The following is a 23,251-nucleotide window of genomic DNA, read 5'->3' as shown; positions in this document are numbered from 1 at the left end:
TTTAAAGCAGAGGGAAAGAGAGGGCTTGGCCCAACTTAGGGGAGGGATCAGGGAAGGCTTCCTGGAGGAGGCGACACCCTAAGTTAGTTGAGTAATAAAAGATGAGCGCTTCAAAGACCAAGAAACAGCAGCTGCAACGGCCTGAAAACCCCAAAGAGCATGCATTCCTCAGGTAGGTACCTCAAGGGATCCCTCTTCTCAACCATAGGGTTTCCATGCCCAGAGCTCTGGATAGGTTTGTTGAATGACTACGTGATTCCATTCTCTTCTGCCACTGGGCACTGATGCTGTCTTCTTGCTTTTTATTCAGGGTCCCCCTGGGCTGCCTGGGCTCCCTGGACCTCCTGGTGCACGGGGTCCTCGGGTAAGTGATCACGCACTGTCCTTTTGAGTTCTGGTAGGCTCTGTGTCCTGTACCCCATCGCCCCTGAAGTCTCAGCTTTGCTGTGTGTCCTTATGCTGCCTGGCACCCATTTTCCACTTTGTCCATTGGAGTGGACGTAGGGCTCTTAGGGGGCACTGTGTAGCCAGACGTGGCATGGGACAGTGAGAACCTCTTGAAGAGTCTATGCTGTCTATTGTGGGTATCACCCTTGGCAGCCTGGAGTGGAGAAGGGGTTTCTGCCCATCCCCTCAGCTGATGGGCTTTAGTGTTTGTCCAGGAAAAAAGCTGACTTGGGAGAGCCTGACACTTGCATCCATCTTCCCATCTCTGCTGGGACAACCTGGGGTAGCGATGCTGACATAGGCAACCAGATGGGCCGTGCCAGGGATGGGGTGAGCTTCCCATGCTGAGAGGTTCAACCAGAGTCTGGAGAATGGCTTGGCAGGGCTTTGGTGGCTGGTAGGAGCTAGCCGGAACCTCGGAGTGAAAAGCAGCTCCGGTCTGTTATGCCTGGCATGTCACTTAATGCTGTCTTATTTTGATCCTCTCTCCTTCCAGGACCCCCATGGGCCAGTGTGACCACTCTCATTTTAGGGATGAGAAAACCGAATTACTAGGAAATGGAAGAGCTAGGACTGGAACCCAGGCTCTTAACCATATAATACTGGGACTCTTAGGGGTCCTCTTGGAGAGAAATCTGTCGTTTTCCCAAGAGGGCTCAGACCCATGGCGCCTGGCATCTGTGCCCAGGCTGAATCAGCCTTTCCCACGCTGGGGGCCTGGCGAGGCCCTGGCAGAGATAGCTGCCTGGGGCATATTTTTAGCTCTGAGCCCAGAGGATGGTTCTGGTTATGCAATTACTCGAGCCCTAGTTCCCTCCAGCCCTGGCCCTGTGCTCCCTGGGCCCAGGGCTCTGGAATCTGCTGTCTGAAGTGGCATTTCCTCCTGGCTTTGGAGTCTCCATGGGGCACTTGCCCAGAGCTGGGGACCACAGAGGTATCATGGACAATGCTGGCCAAGGGACCTTGTAGCCTGGGACCAGGATGAGGCCCCTGGACGTAGCAGTCTGCCTGAGCCTCCAAACTCCTCCTGAGCCCCTAGCCTCTGTGCCTTTGTTTGGACTGTCCTCTTGACCCGGCATGTCCTCCTTGGCAAATTCCTCCTCCATCCATAGCTCAGATCAAATGCCGCCTCCTTTTCTGATGATCACCTCCTTCCTGGCGCTCCTGCGGCACTTAACTGCCCCTCTGGCTGGCATGGGTCCCTTGTAAAAGCTCACACTGGCCACTGAACTCTGTCACCTGGGTGACGTATGCAGGATCTCATCCCATCTTCCCAGCCTTCCCGATAAGTAAGTTCCAATACTATCCCCATTTTACAAGTGAGGAAACTGAGGCTCAGAAGTGTTCAGTTGCTTTCGATAAGTTCAAACACAGAGTAAATGCCAGAGCCAGGATGGAACCCGGACAGTCTGACTCCACAGCAGCAGACAGTCTGACTCTTAAACTACCTGTTGTGCTAATTTTTCCAGTCAACTCAACTGAGCCTCTCTGGGCCAGAGACAGGCGCTGTTGACTTTTCTTTTTCACCCAATGCCTAGCAGAGTACCCTGTGTGCAGAAGGTGCTGAGCAAATGGTTGCCGATGGGTTCTAGTCTGGGAGTCAAGAGCATTTCCCCCAAGAAGCTGTGTGACCTTAAGCAAGTCCCTTCCCTATTCTGGGCCTCAGTTTCCACATCTGTAAAACACTGGATCATGGTAAGGCATTTCCATCCAAAGTTCCTACCAGCTCTGAAATTCCACAAGTGAGGGAATGACTCTCCTGACATCCCTCTCAGGCTTTCGGAGTACTCCCCACTCCCTGCTGCCCGTCACCCTGTTTCTAGACTGGAAATTCCATAGATCATAAAATGCCAAAGATAATAGAATGCTGGGATTAAACAATCCCAGTTCCTCTGTACAGATGGTGGTTCTGGGGCTCAGGGAGGGTCAGGGCTTTATCTGAGGTCATCCAAAGCTCTGTGGCTGGCCCCTTTCCACCTCTGCATACTCCCTCGACCCATCGAGGGATGCTGGGGAATCCCTAGGCCCTCCCTCCACTCGGCTTTCTGGGCTGCGGCATTTGTAGAGTCGGTCTGCTTGGCTCCCAGTCAACTATGTGATTCATTTCTCTGCAAGGCAGTGGCTGGAGAGGAGTGGAGGAGTGGGGATGGGAAAGCAGGAAGCCCTCACCTTCACAAGCTGCAGATGGGGTAGCCGAGCGCTCTATCCCTCCATCTTTAGGGCAGCTGGGGGCACAACTGGGGAGAGGTAGTCAATCTTGACATTGCCCGGCACAGCCCATGCCTGGTTCTAGGATGCTAGATGTGAAGGTCCCCTCCTCAAACACCCCCGTCCAACCTTTTCCCAATTCAGGCTGAGCTCTAAAGTTAGAGCCCAGGAGCCCAGGCTGGGGTGAAGCTCTGAGGTCTTCCAGATTCCTTAGACACCATGAGTCCCTGTCATTCATGGAACTGATGGGGAGACTGAGGCTGGAGAGGGGGAAGGCTCAGAACTGGGACCATATTGCATCTAGGTGCCAGGAGACAGCGTTTGGTGAAATATTGGGAAGGGGCTGGAGGGTTGATTATTTTGGAGGTCACCCATGACACCGTTATAAATTCCCCAGACTGAGTGAGCCTCTCAACTCTGTTCCTCCTCCACATGGATGGAGAAGGGGAGGGTCCCAGCTCAGGCATGGAGGAAGAGGGAGGTGCCTTGGGCAGAATGTGACAGGCTGCAGCTGGGAAGTTGGCCTTGAAGAGAGAGGAAGGAAGCAAATTCATACACAGCCAGATGAGTCAAGAGGGGGCAGGGGCAAGGGCAGTGTATCTAGAGGCTGTTGTAGTAGGGGGCACCCCTCGAGGTCCCTGTCTCCATCCCCAATGCCTCAGATTATTCCTGTTGGACAAAAGACCTCCAGAAAGTACTCAACTCTTAGGACTCTGTTTATATTACTGGGCTGCAGGACGCTAGCCCAGGGCCTTTGCAGAGAAAGTGGACATAAGGCCGCAGCTGTTGTAAGGGAGATTCAAATATGGCCTGAGAAAATCCAGTGCCACGAATAAGCCTTGGACTTGAAGCCAAAAAAACTGGGTCCCGGCCCTCTCTTGGACGCTACTCTGCTGTGTGACCTTGGCCAAGACTCTGACTCTCTGAGTTCAGTCTTCCCAGCTGCTTCGTGGTCCCTGGGGGACCCTGTAAGCTCAGAGCATGTAGGAATCTAAGGGAGAGCTCTGACTACGTGTTGGGGCCACAGGAGGGATGCCCGTTTGTTCAGAGCAGCCAAGTGCTCCCTTGACTGGGCTCGCAACTCCAGAGGCTCATACAGAGTCCAGTTGGAGTCTGAAGTCTGGAGAGGTTCCCTTTAGCAGGAAGAGTCCCAGAAGGTTCCTTGGAGGAGGTGGCATTAAAGCCAGGCCTTGAAGAATGGGTTGGATTTCAGCTGGAGGGGATGGGTGGGAAAGGCATGCCAGATGATGGGACAGCATGACAAAATGATACACAGGGCTTCCCTGGTGGCGCAGTGGTTGAGAGTCCGCCTGCCGATGCAGGGGACACGGGTTCGTGCCCCGGTCTGGGAAGATCCCACGTGCCGCGGAGCGGCTGGGCCCGTGAGCCATGGCCGCTGAGCCTGCGCGTCTGGAGCCTGTGCTCCGCAGCGGGAGAGGCCACAACAGTGAGAGGCCCGCATACCGCAAAAAAAAAAAAAAAAAAAAGTGTTACAGAGAGGAAGTATCCATACCAGGCATTGTCAGGGCAGCAAACAGCTAAGTGTGCTCTGAGCCTGAGGAAGCGAGTGTGGGAGGGGCTCATGGGGCCAGATGGAGAGCGTACAGAAAGGTGGTCACATTCAGGGGTTAAGGGCTTGTGCTCTGAAGCCACGCATCTGAGGTTGAGATCTAGCTTTGCCCCTTAGCAGCTGGGTGACCTGAGAAAGTTATAAACCTCTCTGAGCAACAGCTTCCTCATCTTGAAAATAGGAATCGTGGTAGCACCTACCTTGTGGGTTAATAGGTTAAAGTGAGATAATGCGCGGAAAGTGCTTAGCACGGGGCCGGGCGTCAGGGGAGCCTCTCTGCAAGCAGCTGCTATGGCCAGACTGCTGAGACTTGACTAGGGAAGACCCAGCAGATGGGTGGGCGGAAGTGCCAGGCCCTGACCCCTATTTTCCCCTCATCTCTTTTTTCTTTTCCCTTTCAGGGTCCTCCTGGGCCTTATGGAAATCCAGGCCTCCCCGGCCCTCCTGGAGCCAAAGTGAGTGTTTGCTGTGGGGTCTGGAGGGAGAGCCGTGGGACGGATGCTGAGGTTAGGGCTGCATTGGGGGAGCTTCTCTTCTTAGAGGCTCCTGGTGGTTGGGCCTCAGGGTCACTGTGGAGGCCTCAAGCACTCCCTGGAGCCTCCCAGGTGCCAGGCCCTGTACCGGGCTGGAGACACAGTGAGGAGTTAAGAGTTTAGCTTCTGGTGGGGAGGGGTTGAGGGGGAGAAGGGCAGCTGGAACCTAAGGCCCTCAGAGGGAGTGGAAAGAAAGGTCATTTGCTGCTAAATAGGGAGGGCTGTGAAGGTCCAGCTCGAATGTACGTGTTACTGGGTCATAAGACACACCCTGGGGAGGCATGTCAAGTTTTGAGCTCGGGAGGGACGTGGAAAGATCATGTTTGAGAAAGACCCCGGATGCCATGTGGAAGATGGACTGGGGGGTGTGGAACCAGAGCAGAGGCAGGGAGACCTGGGGTGATACAGGCCAGCGTAGGGGTGTGGGAGGAGGGGAGTGGGCACCTTGACAATGTGGAGGTGAGGTAGGGAGGACTCGGTGATGGGCGAGAGGAGAGAGATGGTGACTCCCTGGTGTTAGCCTAGGTGACCAAATTGAGGAGCCGGAAGAAGGAATGTTGCATCTGGGAATCTGTAGACCGGCCCGGTGGAGATGATTCGCAGACATTCTGAAACTCAGGAGACTCTGAGCTGCAGATAGAGCCCTGGGGGGTGGCCAGCACAGAGAGGCCACCTCTGGACTTTAGATGGGACCAGAAACCCACGTGACTGGCGCTCTGATGAGTGTCGGGGGCTCCAGCCCCGGGGTGCCTTGGTGCCTTCCAGGAGCACCGGCAGAGAACAGAGCTGTCCAGGGTGGCGCGTGGAGTGAGAAGCACGAGGAAAAGTACGGGGCCAGCATTATTTAGGTTACAGGGAGAAGGCTCGAGTGATGGCTGGAGAAATAGGAGGAGAGGAAGGAAGACACAGGCTCGGGGAAGCCAAGAGCACAGCAACCGTGCCGAGAGAGTGTGGGGCAGGCCAGGACAGGCAGAGGGTCTGCCCCGCTGTCAGCTGTGGGGTGGCCAGGTGAAGAGCACCCGTGGGCCCTGGTTGGCCTGGGCTCAGGGTCCTTCTTTGCTAACGCATTACAAAGGGCTAGTGGCTTGAGGAAGGCCATTAACCGACTGGCCCCAGCTCATGCAGCGATTGACGGTTGAACATCCTCCAAAGGCCAGGCTTGACTCCTAGGGCAGAGTTCCTCTGCCCACCGTGTCCGGAAGTTTGGGACAAATGTACGCAAGTGGCCCTGGATGTATGACGCTGTGGTACCAGAGCGCCAGCGCAGAGCCCCTGCGCACGGCGGCGGGAGCCCCTGCCTCCCCCCTGTAGGTGTGTGACTTCGGCCAGGGCTGGACTGGGGTCCTAACTTGGAAGGCGAGCACAGAGGCCTCAGCTGCTTAGGGGCCAGCAGCTGCCTGGAGGTGCTCTGGGTTTTAACAAGGCAAACACTGATGGTAGTAAGCACCGTATATTGGACCCTTACTGTGGGCTAGGCACTCTGCATGCACTTCATGTAGCCTGTCTCATTTGATCCCCACAAAGACCTAATGACCTCATTATCATTGGGTGATAGGTGGAGATATTGCACCCATTTACAGATGGGGAAACTGAGGCTCAGGTGGATTAAGACACTGTGTAAGAAACGGCAGTGGCACCTGCCCCCATGGGTCAGGCAGAGAGGGGGGAGCTCCTTGGAAGACTTCTACTTTGCAGAGGCCTCCGGTCTCCAAGGCCGTGGCGTGCATCGAGATGCTGAGGACTGGCCGCTGTTTTGATTGCCAGGTTTGCCCAGGAACACGCCTTTCTTGGCCTGCCCCGGGCCTGTCTGGTCCTCCCTCCCTGCCGCCCCCAAACGTGACCCCCTGCTTCTGGGGCAGATGCTCCATCAGCTTCTCCCCGGTCCAGGCTGCCCCACACTGCAGCGCCTCAGCTCCAGTCTGGCCTGCAGCCCACCCCCATCCTGCCAGCAGATGTGCAGAGGCCGGAGGAGGACCCACCAGCTGCTGTTCTCGCCACCTTCAGGAGCAGCTCTGGGTGTGGTGCGTGAGGTTCAGTAGTCCTGACACTCCTGCTGCCACATGGAGCTGGGACCTGTGGACTCAGGGCCTCACGGATAGGCTTCCAGCTTGCTTCTGTGTAAACGAGTAAGGGTGAGGGTTCCAGAAAGCACACTGGAATGGGCGTCTTCTTCTCCCATTAGAACTTGCATAACATGCCAAGGGGAAAAGTCATGCCCTTTGCCTGGACACTTGGTTGTGAGTCTAAGGAGTGAGCAGAGGTGGATCCAGGACAGATCAGTTGGATGGGAGGCCCAGTCTGCTGGGCTTTGGCCCTGGGCTGCTCTCAATCTGTGGCTTGACCAGGACAGGGTTAAAGAGAGGCTCTTCCCGGATGGAATTCCTGACTTATCCAAGATTGGAAGGGAATGTCGTGGATCTGCAGGAATAGATGTGATTCTGGGGAGAGGGTCCTCGCTGTTTACCAGATCCTTTCTGGGTCTGGGAGGAGACCCGGTGGGATTGTAGGCCTGGGCTCCTCCAGGCTCTGTGCTGGTTCCTCCTCTTCCGCACGGTGTTGGCTTCGAGAGCTGCCTCTGGGGCCCCCATCCATTCATCTTCCTTCAATCAACAAACATTTATCAAGCACCTACTATGTGCTTTTGTTGGAAAAATCAGCCAAACAGGCAGGGTCTGCGTGGTGGCAGGGAGCCTGCCCTTCGTCCGGCTGGGTCGCTGTGTGGTCGTTCCTGTGCTGTATTTATTGAGCCCTTGGGAGCTTATGGCCTTGTGGGTTAAAGATCCCCCTGCCAGACCAAGGATGGCAGAGATTGGTGGATTGAGGAATCAAAAAGGGGAGACAGAGCAAAGGTGAGGCACTTCATCCCTCTTGAGGTCACAGAGGAGCAAAGACCCAAAGGGCCAATGCCTTACTGGGGTCACTTGCAGTGACCAGCAGTGGCGGGGCTGTATTTCTGGTCCTTGGGTTTGCCAGTCAGAAGACACTTGTCAGGGCTGCACAGCTGGTACAGACCAGAGCCAGGCTTCAACCCCACGCGCCTGCTCCAGAGCCCAAGGCTTTCCCCATGTACCACATACCCATATGCCCCACGTTCAAATCAAGAAGAGGGTTTGTCAGGTCCCGCAGGGAGTCAAGATCAAGGACTTCGAGAATGAGGCAGAGAAGCCAGAACCCTGGGTGGATGGCATTAGCTGACCTTGGAGGCCCAGCGTTGAGTCATGTGTCCAACCGACCCATAGTTATTGCTGCGGGAAAGCACGGTGGTTAAGAGCACAGACTCTGGAGCCAGACGGTCGAAGTTCCCGTCCCAGCTCTGTCACCTTTTAGTTGTGTGACTGTGAGCAAATTATTTGAACTTCCCGTGCCTCAGTTTCCTTATCTGGAAAATGGGGTAATAAGAGTAGCTGCTCCCTTGGGTTGTCATGAGGTATAACTGAGTTAAGAGCAGTGCTGGCCTGTGGTAAGTGGTCAGCTGTCAGCACGTTCAAGGTGCCCGGCCTACAATGGGGCACAGACAGGGACGGTCGCTGCCGTTGTGGAAATAAGCTGACCACTCCCTGAAAAGGGCTCCACGTGAGAGGCACTGGGTGCTCAGAGACCCCACAGAATGGCGATTAACCTGGTCTGGGAGGTGAAGCCTGCCTTCCCAGAGGGTGGGAAGGTTGAACCAAGGTCTGAAGAGCAGCAGGCGACCAGGCCAAGGGGCGGGAGGAGGCTGGGGAGGGCAGCAGTCCTGGTCGGTGTGCTAAGACTTTTGGACTTTATCCAAAGGGCAGCAGGAAGGCATGAGGTTTTTAGCAGACGTGACACGATCAGATGGGGTTTGTGAAGGCCACTCAGGCAGCTGGAGAAGCTTGGTCGGTGGCAGCAAGTTGAAGGGTGACCAATGGGGAGGCCTGGAGCTGCCCCGATGGTGATGCTGATGCTGAACCAGGTGAAGTCAGATGGGATGCAGGGCCCAGGTGGGGTAAGAAGCTCTGGACCAGAGGCGGGCAGGGCTCCAGCTGTGCCTGTGCTGGGCGACGAGGCACCTGGCCCCACTCTCCCTGGCAGCCGGCCTCCTCTTCCCTCCTCTGGCCTGCTCGGTTTGCAGTGAATTACCCTAGGATTACCCCTAGGATTACTAGGGGCCCTTGGGCACCCGGGGAGAATAGGTGGGCAAGAGGGGCCATGCTCAGTAACCCAAGTGACTGTTAGCAGAGCTGCTAGAAGCTGAGGTGGAGCCAGCCCTTACAGGATTCTCGGGCCTCGGGCCCCAGCCTCCCTTTCCCCTTCCTCTGATGACTGAGGTAGGGCATACTCATTAAAGAAAATGTGGAAAAGTCTAGAAAGTATCAAGAGGGAAGCAGGCCTCTTGCAGTGGCCTTGCCCAGTGATAAGCACTGACTGCATTTTGAACAGCCTGTGGTCCAGGGACTGGCCAACAGCTTTACCTGCTTTGCAGGGTGGATGTTATTACCCCCATTTTACAGATAAGAAAACTAAGGTCCAAAGTGGCTAAGTAACTAGCCTGTTTCTGCTAAGTGTCAGAGACAAGATTTGAACCCTCTACTGTCTGACTCCAAAGTCCATAGTTTCAGCCACAAGTCTATTCGCTCCATAGCTCTTTAGCAATGTTGGTTAAGCAATATCTATCTATCTATCTATCTATATATAGAGAGATGTATCTATATATTTATCTATATATCAGTATATATACACACACATATATACACGCATACATATATATATGAATAATTTAAAATATGCCTTGCCCGTAAGTGCTATATAGTGTTTAGCTGTAATTTTATTAACAATTGCCTTCTAGAAAGATTGAACCAATCCATGCCACCGCTAGCATTAGAGGAGGTTGTTTGAAAAAGATAATTCATTATTGTTTTCAATTCACTTCACTGCATTGATCATCTTTGAGAAGAATGTTTTTCTTACATTTGTTTTCCATTTGCATTTCACCATTTATGAATTTGTTTATTTTTGGGGTTGGGATGTTATCTTTTTCCTAAAGATTAGTTAATTAATTAAATTTATTTTTGGCCGTGTTGGGTCTTCGTTGCTGCCCACGGACCTTCTCTAGTTGCAGCGAGTGGGGCCTACTCTTTGTTGCGGTGCGTGGGCTTCTCATTGCAGTGGTTTCTCTTGTTGCGGAGCACAGGCTCTAGGCATGCGGGCTCCAGTAGTTGTGGTGCGTGGGCTCAGTAGTTGTGGCTCACAGGCTTAGTTGTTCCGTGGCATGTGGGATCTTCCTAGACCAGGGCTCGAACCCATGTCCCCTGCATTGGCAGGCAGATTCTTAACCACTGCACCACCAGGGAAGTCCCAGGATGTTATCTTTTGTTATTGACTTGTAAAAATTATTTGTGTTTATATATGAAGGTTTATTAAGCCTTCATCTACCTTACAAGTATTTTCAAATTTATTGTTTGCCTGTTAAGACTATTCATGATGATTTTCACAAGTGAGAGTGTTACCTATTTTTTTTTTTTTTTTTGGACTAACAATAATAACTAACACTTATTAGGAACTTACAATATGTCAGGTAGTATGAAGAGAGCTCTACCATACGTAGAATGTATGGTTCTTTACTTTAATACTTAGACATTTCTTTCCCATAGTAAGAGCAGAGAGGTATTCACTTATATTCCTAGTCATTTTATAATATCATTTGTACTCTTAAAATTTTAAACCATCTGGAATTAATCTTCATGGGAGTGGGTATAAGGTATAACTTTATTTTTCCCCCAGTAGTTCATCATTTATTAAATAACTTATCCTGCACTAACTATTATATGATAGACCAGGGTCTCTTCCAGGCCATTCAAATATGTTTCATTACTGCGTTTGTATATTGCTAGTAAAATACTGTTTTATGACATTTATTAGCTTTATGCTGTGCGTCTCCCTCGTCCACTTTAAAAAAATTGTTCTGGCTATTTAATATGTCAGATAAAATTTATGCCCATCTTAATAATCTCCTTAAAAAACTCCCTTGGGGTTTTTCTTGGAATTGTATTAAATGCGTTTATTAATTTGTGAAGAATTATCATCTTTAAAATATTAACTTTTCCTATCTAAAACCATGGCATATCTTCCCATTTGGCTGAGTTTTAAAAACATCTCATAATAAACTTCTATAGTTTTTATTGCATAAATCCTGCACCTTTCTTCCTAAGTTTGTTCTTAGAAATTTTATATTTTTCTTGCTGTTATGAATGGAATATTTCCCCCATTATATTTTCTAGCTGGCTCTCAGCTATTGAAAAGAACTATTGACTTTGTATATTTGGACTTTTGTGTTTATCTTATAACCATGCCCTTTACTGAATTATTTTATTAGTTCTAACAGTATTTCAGTTAGTTCTCCTGGGTTTTCTAGACAGGCACTCATATTACTCGCAAAAAAAGACATATTTTTGTCTCTTTTTCCTCAAATCTTAGTAATCTTATTTGTTTTTCTTGCCTTATTGCCATGGCCAGAACTTACAAACACATGAAATGGTAGTAGTGATGGTGAAAGAAAGACCTAGTGAATCTTCAGAGGACCTTCCAGGGCTGGGGACAGATCTGACCCAATCCCAGCCCTGGAGTTGTCTCTTGAGACTCCATTCATTCATTTTCTCACTTGAGAAATATTTTTATGATGCCTCCCCTGGGCTATGTACTTGGGATCTTGTGTCTTGCAAAAGATGACTTGCACAGAGGACTTCTGGCCCAGAATTTTCCAGTCCTTCATGATTTGTTCCTTCTTTGTCTCAGCCCCTCTCGAGGCCTCATCTACCCAAAGCCTTCTATTCTCTCCACCTTCCCAACCCTACCTGCAGGAAAGGAGCTCATAGTTTCTATCCCTGCTATATTTTGTAGCATTTACGGTTTAGGATATACCTTCCCCACCATCTTCTAGTTCCTCAAGTCTCTGTTAACTACTCCAGGCAGAGTCTACTCTTCTGTACACAGAGAGGGAAAGGGGCTTGTCCAAGATCACACAGGCTCGTTGGCTGGAGAGCTGGGTCTGGCACCCAGGTTCTCATCCTCACCAATGTGTAAACAATTAATTAGGCCTTATTATTCCTTATATCTCTCACTGGAGAATTTGCAGGAGTCTGGCTGGGAAGACGGATAGTCTTCTCCATCTCAGAAGTCACACCTTCACTTGACCAAGGGTGCCTTGAGCATTTCTGGAGCCCAGACGTCATCTGGCTCCCTCCTTGTCTTCCTCCAGCCTTAGCGCGACTGATTTACCCTCAGTCTGGGTCAGGTGCCCCCCTACTTCCTCCTGTACTCCACTTATCACTAGATCTTAGTTGTTCATCTGCAGTGTATTGAAATGTAAAGCTCTTAGGCTCTGGAAGCAGACCTCCTGAGTCTAAATGCCACTTACAAATTGTATGACCTTGGACCAATCACTTACCCTCTCTGTGCCTTAGTTTCCTCATCTGTGAAATGGGGAGAGTGATCATTGCTACCTCATAGATTTATGTGTTGAAGGCTTAGAAGAGCACTCAGGAAATGCTAGTGCAGATTATCATTACTGGTCTCTGGTTTCTCCCTTGATTGGTCCCCACAGGCATGAGCTGTGTCTTGATCCCCACCGTGGTATTCCTTGTGTGCACTGAAGATGTGACTCATCGTAGATGTTCAGTAAATACCTGTGTTTGTTGATGTTGTACTGGGGCAGGGATTACGTCCCAAGCACTGTGCTGGCTGCCGAGAATGCAGAGAGCAGTGCATAGTAACTAAAATGCCTGGATACGGACTCTGGGCAAGGGAGCCACTCTGGCATCCCTTTGGGTCTCAGTTTCCCCTTTTGTAAAATGACAGAACAGGATGTAGACCGAGGTGGGCAAGGTCAGGGTGGGGAGAAGCTGCTGTCCTTTTTTAGCCATTGGAATCCTGGGTAGCCCTGGGCCTGACCTTGCACATGGACGTAAAAGACATTGGAACTGGGTTTGTGAACAGCCGAGGGTGGGAGAGTGTCAGCAAGGGGCAGCTGTAGCGTGAGGCAGTAGATCACAGAGGCGAGTCCTGCAGAAGTGACCTGGAGGGACCCAGCTGGACAGAGAGTTGGGGTCCTAGCAAGGAGGGGCTGGCCTGCAGCCTGGGGCAGTGGGAGAGCGTATGGGAGAAGTATCTAGGCTTCCCATTTGTAAACGAGGGCTCTGGAGTCAGATAGACCGGGAACCTAGTCAGACCTAGTGAGACCTTGCCTCTTATCTGCACGTCACCCCGGGCTTTGACTGAGCCTCCCTGAACCCCGGTCTTGGTCCTGCAGTTCAGTAAGTGGGTGTAAGACGACTGGTGAGGTGCTGCATTGAGTGGGCCTGGCACAGTGTTGGGTGCATGTTAGGTGAGCAGTGGAAGGCCGCCCTCCCTCTTTAAGGCTCTGTCCAGTTTGGAACGCAGTGATTTCTCATGGAGAGTGACTGAGTCAGGATTTGGAAGGTGTGGGTCCTGACGCAGAAAAGAAACAAATGGGAACTAAACTTGGCCAAAACAGCCTGCCTGCGTGTCACGTCCATGATCCCACTGGCTCCTTGCCAAGGAACCTGGATGCCAGCGGGTATGTGTGCTCGTGCCTGTGTATGTGTGTGTGCGTGTGTGCGTGCGCGCTGTGCAGCCCACATTTTAATGGTGAGGAAACAGAGGCTCAGAGAAGTGAAGTCACTTGCCTGAGGTCCTACTGTGAGTCCGTGGCTTCACCCCAGGACTTCTGACTCAGGACCCAGATTGGGGAGGGAGCTTGGGAGTGAGGGTGAGGGACAGGGATCCGGGGCTCGTGGAAGTTGACAGCAGGGGGACTGACTTTCCAAGGGGCTGTCTCCTGAGTAATTTAATCAGATTGGTTCAAACGAGTGGGCCCACAGCCAGGAACCCTCTTCAGCCCTGTATGAGATGTGGTTGTTGGGCCCTTTCCTGAGCACGTGCTCTTAGGAGCCAGGATCCTTGTGATGGGGACGCCTCCCATAGGCTTGGCACAAAGAATGCTTATCTCTGACTGGGGACACCCTGCTTGTCGGTGTCTTCCCTACTCACTGCCTATTCTAACTTGTCGGGTCCCGGGACGTCCTGGAACGCAGAGCTGGGAGTCACAAATTCAGGGTCTTAGCTCTCGTCTTAGCTCTGCCGGTGCCTCAGCTTGGGGCTCTGGGCAGTCCCTTTCCTTCTCCCGGCCTCAGTTTCCCCGAATGTGTTCATGGGGTAATAACACTTCCGTTGCTCCCTTCATCGGGCTCTTCTGGGAACCTGGTGAAGTGAGGGTTATTGCAAACTGTGAAGGCCTGTACACAGATTAAACGGCTGCTGATGCACTGGTCCTAGGTAATTAGAGATGGTGAGGTGAGCATCAGGGGACAGGAAAATCAGAAAGAATCAAGCTTGCCTCTGGGACACATCTCTCAGAAGGTCTCTGAGAGCCCCGGGGGAACACGTCACCTGTACGTTGGGCCCAGGGACCTACAGGTTGGTTGGGGGGGATGCAGTCAAGCTGTATCTTGAGAATGCTTATGGTTTGGCTAATGATGATTGAGAAGTGGTTTTCTAGTTGAGAGTGACTGCTTGAGCAAGGACCCGGCGGTAGGGATGTGCAAGGTCTGGCGAAGGAAGGACTGTGGTCTGGGGGTGGGGCAGAGGGACCCTGTCTGTGGGTTGGGCTGGTGGAAGGAGAGCAAAGTCTGGACAGGATGGCTGGGACCAGATGACGGAAGACTTGGGACACCCAAGGAGGAGTTTGGACTTTGTCAGTAGGCATGGTGGGGAGCTATGGGAGGTGCTGGAGCAAGGAAGGGATGGGATTGGAGAGGACCCTGTGGAGGAATGTGAGTGGGGTAGGCGGGGAGGGCATTTAAGCAGGGGACAGGGAGTTGAGCAGAGTTGGTGGGGAGACACCCTCTTTAGACAACATGGCGGCCAAAGTAGAATTGTTTTTGTTTCAGGGACAGAAAGGGGACCCCGGGCTCTCACCAGGAAAGGCTCACGACGGGGCAAAGGTAGGTTTCCAGGGACCCCAATGCTCAGGGAAGTGGGGCAGTGGACAGCAGGGAAATCACCGTGCTCTGGGGCGCACCCTCCCGACAGAGGTCACTGCGTGACAAACGCTGGAGGTGGGAAGTAGAAAAGGATGGGGTCTGTTTTTCCCTCAAAGCCCTTCAGCTCTCCCTACACCAAACCCAAAACCATTCCCTTCTGCCTTCTTCCGGTGTGCAACCAATAAAGCCGACAAAAAATGTTGCCTGTGGACGTACCTTCGGTGAATGTCCTTTTGCCTAACGCCCTGAGTGGGTTTTCTGTAGGGCCTGTTAGGTGACCCTCGACATCCAGAAGCTTCTTGGTAGCACATGCCCAGGAAGCTTCCAACAGACATTCGAAGGCCCCTCTGAGGTTGTTAGTACGAGCAGACAGGTCTGTGAACTTCCAGGACGTGGGAAGGCAACGGGCTGGAGACTCAGGGCTCCCTAACTCTGAAGGGCTGAGACCAGAAGGATCTCCCATGGAAGAGAGAACGCTTAGGCCAAAGGACTTCATCCATCCCTGAAGCGTCCACCCTGTAAATTAAACAAGGGGCCTGGAGGGAGTGCAGGACCGGCCGGAGCAGGGGAACCCAAAACTCCAAGTAAGGTCATCCAATGTCCCGGACATCCGTACGCTGGAAGGAATCCTCGAGTCTGTCTGGCTTCCTTCTGGACGCAATCCAAGAGCCCTCCTGACAGGCAGAACACTGCTTCTCAGCCCAGCCTCCAGCGCGTGGGTCCTCAGAGGTGGCAGCTCCGGCTGATTCCTCTGAGGCACAGGTGGCTCGTTCACACACATCTTCATGGGAAGTTCTTTCACTCAGCAAAGTCTTACTGGGCATAAACATCCACATGCACCCCCATTGGATCCTCGCTGGAAGCTTCTAGGCCAGGCAGCTAGGCCTAGCTTGCCCAGGAGAAAGCAGAAGCTGCAGCTGTGGGCGGCTTGCTGGAGGCCACGCAGCTGTTCCGATGCAGAGCAGGCTCTGCAGCCGGGCCTGACGACATGCAGGGCCCGGGCTTCTCTCCTGCTCCTACGTTGTCTGCTTCTGGGTCTCATGGTGGTGGCAGGAATGCCCCCTACTGGGTAGCCGCCATGCCCAGCAAGGGTGAGAAGGAGGGTGTCAGGAATGCAGAGACGGATTCCTGATTGGAACGGGTTGCATGTCCTTCAGGGCTGCATGTCCTTCAGGGCGATGGTTTTCAAACATGGTTTTAACAGCGGAACCCATTCCCCAAATGGTACCTTTTGCCAAAGTCCAACATATAAAACAGATTAAATGGAGTGACTGAGTTAAGTGGGGAGGGGCTGGGTACCCTGCCCGCCCAGCTGCCCTCAGCCCGCTCAGAGGCCTTGAGTCTCCTCTGAGTCCTCTAAGCCTCCATGAATGCTGTTTGCAAACAACTGGCCGTGGGAGGCCACACTTGCAATTTAATGAGTGTCCGCTCCCGTTCCCCCACCTCACCCCCTTGTCTGTGTTTTTCAGGGCGACGAGGGCTTGCCTGGGCTCTCTGGGAATCCAGGACCTCTTGGACGAAAGGTATACCTTGTGTCGATGCTTTGCCTTGCCTGGTGGGCTTCCTAGCAAGCGGGGTCTTCATGCAGGAGTGCTGTGTGCCGCCCGCCTGCCCACCTGCCTCTCCCCAGCTCCCTCAGCAGGGGGCTGGTGGCCGGAGGTGAGAGAGGTTTCTGAGGGTCCGTGCTTGCCAGAGGGTGGGAAGCACCTTGGCTTGGAGGAGGTCCCGCCACCACGGTTAAGGAGGTGTGACAAGAAGTGACCCTTCCTCTCAGGGCCCAGCTGCTCCAGGGAGGCCATCCTAGGGGTGCTCGTGCTGGTGGAGGGAATACTGTCAGAGCCGGGAGCCCCCACTGGCCCAGCTCCTCCTCCCATGGGCGGAATGGCGGGGGCCCGACGCATCCCCTCTCTGAACCTGAGCCTCCTCCCATCTGGAATGACCATGAGCCCCCTGGGGCTGTAAACCAGGAGCCAGGCCTGGAGCGTGGACGTTCAGAGAGTGGGCTCTGGGGTCGGTTGAATCTGGAGTCTACCCGCGGCTCCACCATTTCCTCACTGTGTGACCTGGGGCAAGTCTGACCTCTCTGGGTCTAATATCATCCCTCTGATATACCGCAGGCCAGTGTTCTATAGAGGCAGTGAGTTCTCTGTACGTTCTGAGCTGTTGTCATCTGCCCCCACCCCATCACTGCTTCAGTCAGGCAGGGGGAGTTACCTCTAGTTGCCTTTGGGGGAAGGTCTGCCATTTTCCTAGGTGGTGGGTCTCTGGCTTGTAGTGCCCCTAGATTCCTCTCTGGCTTCCCAGCCAGGGTGTTCCATCCTTCAGACTCAACTCTAGTTGTGTCCAGGAAGCCCTCTTGGAACCCTGACCTTCGGTCTAGGAGACCCTACTCTGCTCAAGGACCCATAGGCTATCTTAGCTGAGTTATTTCAGCCCCAAGACCAGCTTCACCAACAAGGATGTGTGAATCTGGTTCATCGCTCTCCCTACAGAGCCTAGCACAGGGCTTGCGCATAGTAGGTGTTCAGGAAACGGGGGAGGACAGTGCAGGGCCAGGGTCAATTGCTTTTTGCAGGAAAATACCCCATTGCTGATGGGTTTTCCGTAGATACATTGGCCTAGGGCCACGTCTTAAGCTTCTACCCTGACTCCCAGCTGTGGCCACAGCTGCCGTCTTTCTCGGCCATCTGGTCCTCATCTGGGCAGCTGTGGCTTCTCCTGGCTCCATCCTGCTTGTGCTCTGAGGGTCCCTGTGGCACAAGGGGACTTGGAACATCACTCCCCCCCTCCCCTTCCGCTTCTCTTCCACCCTCCGTGGCCAGAGCAGGCCACACTGCAGACCTGAAGAAGCGAGACCCAGACAGGAGTCCGTGGCTGTCTGAGCTGGGGAAATGTGGTTTCTTCTGCCTCAGAGAACGCAGAGGGACTCCCTCTCCCCACTCACTTCCCCTCTGGGCTCCAGCATTTTCTGATGGATGAGGTGTGGAGGTGTGAGTGGAAAAGTCTCCTTCCAGTCATGGCTCATAAAGCAGCCAGTGGTGGTCTCTGTACCAGTGTACAGTGGTGGGCTGTGTACCAGTGTACGGTGGTGGGCTGTGTACGGGGGTAGCAGTCCAGCAGAGGAGGCGGGAGAGGGAAAAACAGACTGGACCAGCTCCTGCCTGGGGTTCCAGGCCTTCCTGCTCTCAGCAAATGTCCAGGGAGGCCGAGATCCCCCAACTCAGGGGAACCAGCTCACCTGAACAGGGAGAGACATCTTTTCTAAATTAAGGAAGAGCTTCCACGTGATAGGAAAGCTATCTGGCAAAGCCATTTCCACCAAGGCCCTCTGGCCCCGGCCTAGGCAAACATGGAGGAGTTTGGCGTGTGGCAGGCCAGTGTCACCTGCTCACAGAGGATGGTGGGCAGAGCATGGGGTGCTCAGGTCCTAAGGCAGGGACCCCTGACTAGAGGTGGGGGTCAGGGAGGAGGACCAATGGGGCGGCAGCCGGGCCTGGAGTTGTCACTGTTCGTCAGCAGTCTCTCCTCCCACAAGTGTCTTTGGTGACAACAGTAGCCACTTTGCCCTGATCCTGTTGGGTGGTTTTTCTGCCTCATCTCATGTGGGGGGGCCTTGAGCGAGAAGGAACGTTGGTGGGTGAGAGGCGAGGTCTGTGTCCCCTTTGCTCATCAGCACATTGAATTTTGGTGTCACCTCAGAGTGACCCCAGTAGCCCTATTCATTCATTTATTCAACATAACGGATTGAATGACTGTTGTGTGTCAGGCACTGTGCAGACCTCTGAGCTGACACATAGACGAAAATCCCTGTCTCCTCAAAGCTTGCAGTCTCGTGTGGGGAGACAGACAATAAAAACAGTAAAAATACGAGGTGTGTTAGAAGATGAAAAGGGCCATGGAGAAAAGTAGGCAGAAGAAAGGGAGTTTGGGTTGGGAGTTTCCCATACTGACCAGCGTGATAGGAAGGTTTACTGTCCCTCATCACATTGTTTCCTAACAGTAACCTCTGGGAGTTAGGCAGTATTATGCCCATCTTACAGCTGAGAAAACTGAGGCCCAAATAGGTCTCATTCATTCATTCACTCTTCCAGTCATTTCACAAAGATATACCAAGGTACCTGGCCGTGTGCTGACACTGGTGTTAAACGCCAGTGAGATCACTGGGGGCTCACGGAGAGTGAAGTCTACAGCCCCAGTTCACAGCCCCGCTGTGCGTGAGAATCAGCGGGGGAGCTTGCCCACCTCCCCACAGGGGTTGTGGTTCAGTTGGTCTGAGTGGGACCCAGGCAGTAGATTCTCATGTGCAGCCAAGGCTGAGAGCCACTGGATTAATAGCTGTCGGGGTCACTAAATGTCAGAGCTGGGATTTGAACTCAGGTCTCCTGACCCTTCGTCCCTTTCCCTTTCCCCAACACTGATTGAAACAGCTTCTTAAATAAAGTGGGCCCATCAAGTGGAAAAGAGCCTCCCCGCCTGAGAAGGCTTCTTTCTCTGCATCTGCCTGCGATGCTTGCTAAGGGACTTTGCTGAGCTGATTCCAGATGGGGGAGCAGGTGCACAGACCAGGTCAGACACGCCTGGATGGAATCCCAGCTGTGTCCCTCTCCTGCTGTGTGAGCTTGGGCAAGTGGCCTCAGTTGCTTCATGCAGTGGTTGGGAGGGTTAAATAAGATGCTCTGTCCTCGGCACCCAGCACAGGGCTGGCACGGGGTAGATGCTGCGTACGTATTTGTTGAATGAATGAATGAATGAATGTGTGATCACGATGAACATGAAGAAGCAGTGCTGCAGAAGGTCTTGCCCACCTGGTCCCATCACTCATCTTGCTTAGTTACCAGTTAACCACCCTCCACTAACCCAGAAGGCTACCAGAACCCTATTTGTACCTTGTGAGGGCAGAATCCCATGCTGCCCCTAATCTAACCCTCCTGCCTTCTCTCCTATAGAGCAGCGCTTCTCAGCTGCCCCCCAGGGAAGAGTTAACAATGTCTGGACACATTTTTGGTCATCACAAATGAGAGGGGGCGCTACTAGCTTCCAATGGGTAAAAGCTAGAAATGTTGTTAAAGACCTTACAATGCGTGGGACAGATGCTCCACCCAGAGCAGAACCTTATCCAGCCCAAGGTGTCAGCGGTGCCGAGGCCAAGAAACTCTGCTGTATAGAAACCCTCACTCCATCCAATCCTGTGTGCCCTGGGCCTTCCTGCCTCCCTGCATTTGCTTCCGCTGGGCCCTCTCCTGGCATGCTCAGACCACTCATCTTCATGGATCTGTCCCTTGATTCCATTCTCGAAGGCCATCTTCTCCAAGAGCATCTCCCCAGCACCTCCAGGCAGAATTCATACCTCCCTCCTCACACCAGCCCATTTTCTCAGCCTCTTTAGGACTCTGCACTTTCTGGCCAGCTGGCAACTCACTGGTGTCCTTGGCACATTTGTCAGACGAGAGCAAGTGCACAGAGGAGGACCTCTTCTTTATTTCCTCATGCGGGGCTTAGCACAGTGCTGGCCACAGACATCTGCTCCGTCGTCCCTCACCTCCCTGCTTCCCCTGCCTCCTCAGACATCACTAATCGCTCTTTCTTGCCAAGCCTAATTCAGTCTCAGAATCTTTCTTAACACATTCTTAACACATAACACATTAGACATGACTAATGGAATGAAGTTGGTACTCAAGTTGAAACTTCCTCCTGGCTCCCTCCTGCAACCCTCACCCGGCCCACGAGCCCTCCACATGCCATCTGAGTTGGCCACTGTCTGTGAGATCTGTGCTAAAATGGGAGGGCAGAGGGGGTCATCTGGGAATTTTTGCAGGGAGTGTGATTGACGCTGCCTGAAGCGATCTCCTGCCTTTCTGCAGAACTGCCAGTTCTACCTGGATGTAGCGCCCCTACTGAGAACCTTCTCTGGGCTCCTCTGCTGAGCTGCTCTGGGTTTCTGGGGTCCATACCCTCTCCATTTCTGAGCTCCTCTGCCCCTCTGCTCTCCAACGTGGCTTCTCCTTCAAGCCTCAGCTCACCGTGCCGCCTCCCCTGCTTGGCTGTCTGCTCTCTCCTAGCACTCAGTACTCCTTTGTTCCACTTCATATGTGTTTAATGCCCACATCCCGTTCTAGAAGGTAGGGAGTGAGTTTGCTTTGTTTATCAGTGTATTCTCAGTGCTCAGATAGGGTCTGGCTCATTGGTGGGGGCTCAGCAAACCTTTGAATGCATGAATAACCAGATGAATGAATGAGCCATACCGAAACTGTACCTTCCTGCCCTGACCTGTCTCAGGTACCCACTAAGTAGAGTTTGGCGTCAGATGCCTAGCTATACTGTGAAGGACCATGCTTCTGGACAAGCCACACATCACATTTCAGAATCCTATAATTTTTGAGCCAACAGGATGCTTTGAGAGGCCAGCTGGGGAAACTGAGGTCCAGAGAGGAGCAGGGACTTGGCGAGTACGCCTCACTCTGTTTCTTGGCGTGTGTTTCTTCCTCCTGACCCTCTCTGTTGAATGGGGCTCTCGGTCCTGCTGACTGCCCAGTGTGGCCTAGGGGCTGCCAGGGTGGTAGAGAAGTCCAGTAGGAAGCCTCACGGAGTGCTGAGCGAGTCTGGTGAGCTCCATTCTGCTGCGAGAGAAGCCGGGACCTCGTGCAGGCCGAGGTGGAGCCTGCAAGAGCAGCTTGCAGGGGGGATCAGCTGAGGTCTAGGTGTACGTTGGTCCTCAGGACCCCCAGGCAAGGACAGGACCCCCCTCCTCTCCCTGCCCAAGGCCCAAATAGCATCTCAGCCGATGGGGAGACTGTCTGCAGCAACAGTGAGGTGATGTCTGGTTTCGCCTTGTGCGTTGTAAGCAGTGATTAATCTGGCTCCCAAACCAAAATACAGCCCGAGTTCTATTATAAACATGGGTGCTGTGGGGACCCGCCTGCCTGGCAGCCAGAGGCCCCTCGCAGATTGCGTGGTCCCTGGAGCTCCCCTGAAGCATCTGCTCTCCCCTAGTCCCAGTCAGGCACTTATCACCCACGGGGAAATCACTGCCCGTGGGTCTGTCTACCTTGTGGTCAGTGTCCGCCCCGTAATTACCCAGGGCCCTGTAGAAGGTGATGGTTTAGATTCTTCCAAGTCCTGTCATTTGAAGCTACTTGGCTATAGCCTCAGCTTGGTAAACACTGTTAAGGTGCCTCCAGGGAACATATGAACCTCCCCCCACCGCCCCATGCCTTGGCTGTGCTCAGTCTCAGCGGCTCCCAGTCTGCTAAGAGGAACAGGGGTTCAAGGCAGTGTTCAAGGCCCTTCAGGGTTCATGGTTTGGGAAGGACCTAGGAATCATGGCCTTCTAGACAAAGCACAGCCCAATGGGTCTGGAGTCGTGCGGGACGGTCTGGGCTTGGCCATAACTTGCTAAGTAGCCGTGGGTAAGTCCCTTCCCTTCTCTGAGCCGCAGTTTCTCATTCTATCCAGTGAGAAAGGAGGTTGTCAAATTGACAGCTTAGGCTCCTTCCAAGTCAGGTAGATACTCCGGAGTTCACGATGCTGCTGTGATCCATAAGCTGAGACCTGGTGGCGTGTGGTCTGTAAGGTGGTCCTCGCCTAGGTGGCCCTGTGGCTCTTCTAGGGGGGCCTTGGGCCTCAACAGTGTGTCTCATCCACGATTTGGTGGTTGAGGACACGAGGATTCACAGCTGGCTTCCTCTGGGAAGCTGTGTGGCCTCAGGGGAGTCTCCGCCTCTCTGAGCCTCAGTTTCCTCATCTGGCAAATGGGCATGGCAATTCCTACCTCTCGGGTGATTGCAAGTTGTTGACGAGTTGATGTATTTAAGGCTTTAGTGCCGGGCCAGGCACAGGGCAGGTCACTGTCCATGTCCCCGAAGGTCATTTGTTTCCTTTTAGCTATACCCTGAGTAAAAGATTTACTTGAAATCTCCTTCTAGGATTTCACTGGCTAAAGCGCTGGTTTCTAGCAGGCTTCTTTGTGGCTGCACAGGAAGCCAAAGGAGCAGGTGATGCTCAAGGGCTCCCCGGACCCCTTTCACGCTTCTCTTGGGATCCTTGCTCCATTATTGCATTGGCTCCATTATGGCACTGAGGCAGGCAGAGGATGGCAGAGAGAGGCTCAGAGAGGGCAGTCACCTGGGCTGAGTCACACAGCCTAGAGCTCAAGGCTCCGCCCAGCTCTTCATGGGAAAAGGCTTTGCTTGTTCTTCCTCATCTGCAGGCTTCAAGTGGAGAAAGGATAGTGATGGCCATTATATGCGTCCTGTCCATGACACATCCCTGCTCAAAACCCTCCTGTGGTTTCCTATCATCTTACTGCCTGGCATGCTCTGGCTTCCTGCTTCTTCTCTGACCACACCGCCCCTCTGCCCCTTACCGCTCACTCGTTCTGCTCTCGTCACACGGGTCTCATTATTCCTTGAGAGCATTCTTGCCTCAGGGCTTCTGCACCTGCTGTTCCCTCTGCCTGGAATGCTTTTCCCCGGAGA

The 23,251-nt window shown here is 53.1% G+C and overlaps 1 protein-coding gene across 1 annotated transcript in view; it reads left to right on the top strand.

Annotated features, from left to right (window-relative positions):
- COL27A1 (collagen type XXVII alpha 1 chain) overlaps nucleotides 1-23,251 on the top strand; it is a 143,278-nt gene that overhangs the window by 19,997 nt on the left and 100,030 nt on the right. Inside the window, exons 4-7 of the mRNA XM_060014270.1 lie at nucleotides 311-364; nucleotides 4,627-4,680; nucleotides 14,685-14,738; nucleotides 16,247-16,300. Of these exons, the coding sequence (XP_059870253.1) occupies nucleotides 311-364; nucleotides 4,627-4,680; nucleotides 14,685-14,738; nucleotides 16,247-16,300 (216 nt within the window). The remainder of the gene's footprint in view (nucleotides 1-310; nucleotides 365-4,626; nucleotides 4,681-14,684; nucleotides 14,739-16,246; nucleotides 16,301-23,251) is intronic.

Source organism: Delphinus delphis, chromosome 6, assembly GCF_949987515.2.
Source record: "Delphinus delphis chromosome 6, mDelDel1.2, whole genome shotgun sequence".
NCBI classification, from domain to species: domain Eukaryota; kingdom Metazoa; phylum Chordata; class Mammalia; order Artiodactyla; family Delphinidae; genus Delphinus; species Delphinus delphis.
The sequence above is the reverse complement of the archived record's forward strand: the minus strand, read 5'-3'. Positions and strand labels throughout refer to the sequence as shown.